The 4,951-nt window shown below is 41.7% G+C and overlaps 1 protein-coding gene across 1 annotated transcript; it reads left to right on the top strand.

The window, feature by feature from the left end:
• Nucleotides 1–730: 730 nt before the first annotated feature.
• Nucleotides 731–3,846, top strand: LOC120977901. The gene is made up of 2 exons (XM_040406063.1): nt 731–1,437; nt 3,816–3,846. Exons 1-2 carry the CDS (start codon nt 742–744, stop codon nt 3,822–3,824), a joined length of 705 nt encoding a protein of 234 aa, XP_040261997.1. The 5' UTR covers nt 731–741; the 3' UTR covers nt 3,825–3,846.
• Nucleotides 3,847–4,951: the final 1,105 nt, after the last annotated feature.

The raw sequence follows: 4,951 nt of genomic DNA, 5'->3' as shown, positions 1-4,951 counted from the left end.
CACTCTTTGGCGCCACATAAGCCCACACTGCCCCTATAAATATGAAATTAAAGCCATATACCGACAGACGCCATTCTGGCTTAGCATGCACAGCTCATGCACACTTCACCTGCGTCCTTTCATCTTGTTCCTTTCCTCCTCTGACTGCGGCATTGGTAAGTAGTAGTAACATCTGAATAGCTTGTGCATATTATGTGGGCCTCTATATTCCTTAACACTGGATGAATAGCTAGCACATTGACTCTTCCATAGAGATTTTGTGACCGTCTCACCCCACCTATATGGATTCCTCTGCTCTCCATGCAGGACTTGAATTATGTATTTTGTATACTGTAATCAATGTACTTAGATTATGGATTTTGTACACTGTAATCAATGACCTGAGTCTTAAATATTTCTGCTTCATGTGATGCACATGCCATAACGATCCTGATGTAATCCTCTTATATGATCACTGGTTATGCTTTTTTACCTTTTATGTTCTTTGTGTCCAATTTTGATTTTGAATTGTTCTTTTTTTCTGTAGTATCTGACGAAGGCAACTTTCTTGCCGAAACGTTATACTGTCGCATGTAAAAATATACCTCCAATAAATGTACCTTAGCATCGATCATTTAGGCTGCTGTTGATTTTGTCATATCTACTGGGGTGGAACCCTACAGTCAGCCTCTATACAGGGTGCGCTAAATACAGATTCAACATTGAATTCTCCACAATTTGGTACAAGCACCTGTATTAACCATGACCAGTGACACACTGTCATATAATGAAGATGAAGTTACGGCAATACTATCACAAGTTACCGAACCAAGCGACTTCCTCCAGACCCCTGCCTCTGAGTTTAAGACTCGAGACCTGGAGCGAGAAACACGCCGTCTATTGAATTACGAATTGCACAGCATCACCCTTGCGGAATATTTAAAGACCAAAAGAATCCCAAGAGGATTGAGAATCCGTACACGACCAACCTTCTTCAAGGATAATCCTGAGTTTTGCATCAAGTTCGAGCAGATCCTGAATAAATGTTCTTTTGACATTATTACTTTAACCTTATCATTTCTGCATACAGCGATTATGGATACCAAGGAACTTATACAAGCAACAGAGAATCAACTGAAAGAAATAGTGTCGCCTGATGAATACACGCAATTACAGCAAAGAATTTCCACAATCCTGACTGACCGTCGCAAGACGATCGAAGCCACAAAAAGACAAAAATTTCTGAGAGACACAGAGGACTACCGCCTTAATCGCGTATACAGATGGCCCGATTCGTCATACAGACAAGCGACAGACAAACGTTCATCATCAATGGACTCATATCGCTCTGCATCCAGCGATGATTCACATGCACAACGACGTCCTACACGTGGCCCAAGAAGAGGAAATAGGACCGGTCCACCTCCTATGCCAAGTAATGTTACAACGAGATCACAGGTACAATCCCTTGTGTTTAACATTTCATCTGTTTCACTTAGCCCATCACAATTATCTGTACTCCAGAAAGGTCTATCTTTCTGTCCCTCCTACACATTCGATACATTCCAACTTGATATGGACCTCCAAAAATTTTTCCGTAATGTACGATTAAAAGCACACTTTGGAGGGCAAAAAGAACAGAACCTCATGGTACATGAGGACACCACACCGATCTCCATTAAGACACTAGGTATACGAAATAAAAGCACGTATATCCCCCCTAAAAATAAACCACCTGTTGAGACCTTCATCAGCTTAGTACAAAGAGACATAGTTAGCTTCCGAAAAAACCTCAAACAAGGAAAGTACAAACTAACACACAACCTTAGTCTCACAGACCGGCAGGCGCTTAATTCTCTTAAAAATGACAGGAGATTGGTAATAAAACCAGCGGACAAAGGGGGTGCCATGGTAATCATGGACAAAGAGAAATACGTGGCAGAAATCATTCGCCAATTAAACGACGGAGATGTCTATCAAAAGTTAGATCATAACCCCATATTCACAATTACCTCTGAAATCAAATCAACCTTACAAAAGTACAAGTCTTCAGGCCTCATAGATGACCCTACAGTCACCTACCTCACTAAACAACATCCCATAACTCCTGTGCTGTATATTTTACCAAAAATACACAAGAATCTCACAAATCCCCCAGGTAGACCTATCGTTGCATCAACCGACTCAGTACTGTCACCTCTGTCAATTTTTTTAGAAAAAGTCCTCACACCCATGGTCAAAAACACTAGATCATTTTTACTGGATACACAATCCTTTTTAGGTATCATCCATAATCTCGAACCATTACCTGCTGAGTCATTTCTGGCCACCTGGGACGTAACCAGTTTATATACATCCATTCAACATGACAAAGGCATTCACGCTGTAGAAAACTTACTCACTGCTGCTAACACACAGACCACAGCACTCAATTTCTACTTGGACCTCCTTAAACTGGTATTGACGAATAACTACTTTCTTTTTCAGGACACTTTCTTTCTGCAGAAGCGAGGGACCGCGATGGGGTCCAATGTGGCCCCGCCTTATGCAAATTGCTATATGGACCACTTTGAGACTACCTATATCTACTCTAATCAACTCTTTATCGAACATGTAACCGTTTGGAAACGGTACATCGATGACATCTTTTGCATTTGGCGGGGCCCTTTGGACTCCCTCTTACAGTTCCATGATTTTCTAAATTCCATCTACCCAGAACTCCAATTTACTATTCATTATGATCAGTGTACCATCAATTTCTTAGACACCAAAATAACACGTGACATATCAGGCAAACTAACAACAGACCTCTATCGTAAACCGACAGATCGGAACAACTTACTGCATTTTACCAGCTGCCATTCTCCAAACACCATAAAAGCACTACCCGGATCACAGTACCAACGCATCAATAGAATTGTACAAAGTAGCCCCACAAGAGAGATACGCTTAAGGGAGATGGCAGATAGATTTCACGAGAGGGGTTATCCCAGATGCACCACCCGACAGAATGTTACTCCAAAAATCAAAATTCGGCCCCAGGTACCGAGGATTCCCTTTGTTCATACGTACCATCCATGTGCCCAAAAAATTCTTAATACCATTCGAAGCCACTGGTCTATCCTAGGCAAAGCATATCCTGACATCTTAGAATTTAGTCAACCTATCTTACCATGCAACAAGCGACCAAAAAATATACGGGACCTCTTGGTCCACGCAGACGAAGGTTCTAACAAGACCTCCCCCCAACAAACATTTCTTAAGACACGTAAGAAAGGCACTTTCCCATGTTTACGTTGCATGCAGTGTTCACACGTACAAAAGGGATCTCATATCTCACATCCCCGCACAGGGGAATCGATCCCAATAAGAAATTTTTTCACTTGCGACTCTGAGTATGTTGTCTACATGTTGAAGTGCCCGTGCGGACTCATATACGTTGGTGAGACGACACAAAAAATACGAGAACGCATTTGCCAACACAAATCCAAAATTCGAAATAACAATCTACTACTACCGGTTCCAGCCCACTTCCATCAAATGCGCCATAATATCGCACAGTTAAAATTTCAGGTACTAGAACATGTCCCACTACCACGAAGGGGCGGCGATCGTATTCGACTGCTAAAAATGAGGGAAGCCTATTGGATCCACAGGCTGGACAGCCTTTCACCACATGGTCTCAACCGTGAATATGAGATCCAAAGCTTCATATAATTTCTATTACTGTATTACCAGTTACTGAAATGACTCAAATATGTATACTGCACAACCAGATGTATACTGTACAATTATACTAGTACGCTGATATTAATTATTTTTGTGTTTCTTTCCAGGCCCATTAGAATACTCCCGTGCCGCAGAAGAGTATCCTTTTTTCTCTCATAATTTATCTAGGCTGTCCCTTTCTTTCTATTTTTCAACTTATCCTCATTCTATATGACCTGATCTCTCCTCAGGTCACTGTACGTTTTATCCTCTTTTCATATTCTCCTTTATTCGCTTATCTTTCTTTCCCCATTTCTCATGATTTGTTCTGACCACGTTACCTGGTAGTGATAGAATATAATGTCCAACACATCTGTTATATTATGATGACCTTATTCCCCCTCTTTTCTACTCCTTATTTCGCCCATTCACTCTATTTCTCCTTTTAGGTCACTGTACCTTTAAGATCATTTCACTACTATGTCAATCTCTATTATTTTCTCTTATCTCACTTTCTCTATGCCCTCTATGCTTAGTAGCGATATTAGACCATGTATAGCACATTTTGTCAAACGTATCCTTATAGCTGCGATCCCTGTCACCTGCACATAGCACTGGGGTGGATGCGTTCCACGCTGGAACGCATCAACTTCCGGTTTGCGGAGGCCTGAGCGCGTCACTTCCGGTTTGTGAGCGCCGACTGCTTCAAGGCATGCCGATATGCGTGTCAAGCTGGAACGCATACACTTCCGGTACGGAAGCTCCAGCTGTAGCCTGCCTCCACTCTTTGGCGCCACATAAGCCCACACTGCCCCTATAAATATGAAATTAAAGCCATATACCGACAGACGCCATTCTGGCTTAGCATGCACAGCTCATGCACACTTCACCTGCGTCCTTTCATCTTGTTCCTTTCCTCCTCTGACTGCGGCATTGGTAAGTAGTAGTAACATCTGAATAGCTTGTGCATATTATGTGGGCCTCTATATTCCTTAACACTGGATGAATAGCTAGCACATTGACTCTTCCATAGAGATTTTGTGACCGTCTCACCCCACCTATATGGATTCCTCTGCTCTCCATGCAGGACTTGAATTATGTATTTTGTATACTGTAATCAATGTACTTAGATTATGGATTTTGTACACTGTAATCAATGACCTGAGTCTTAAATATTTCTGCTTCATGTGATGCACATGCCATAACGATCCTGATGTAATCCTCTTATATGATCACTGGTTATGCTTTTTTACCTTTTATGTTC

This window comes from Bufo bufo, chromosome 8 (genome assembly GCF_905171765.1).
Source record: "Bufo bufo chromosome 8, aBufBuf1.1, whole genome shotgun sequence".
NCBI classification, from domain to species: domain Eukaryota; kingdom Metazoa; phylum Chordata; class Amphibia; order Anura; family Bufonidae; genus Bufo; species Bufo bufo.
The sequence above is the reverse complement of the archived record's forward strand: the minus strand, read 5'-3'. Positions and strand labels throughout refer to the sequence as shown.

Bases quoted from the DNA above. Each gene is read 5' to 3' on its own strand.
- LOC120977901 (XM_040406063.1), top strand. From the start codon at position 742: ATGACCAGTGACACACTGTCATATAATGAAGATGAAGTTACGGCAATA.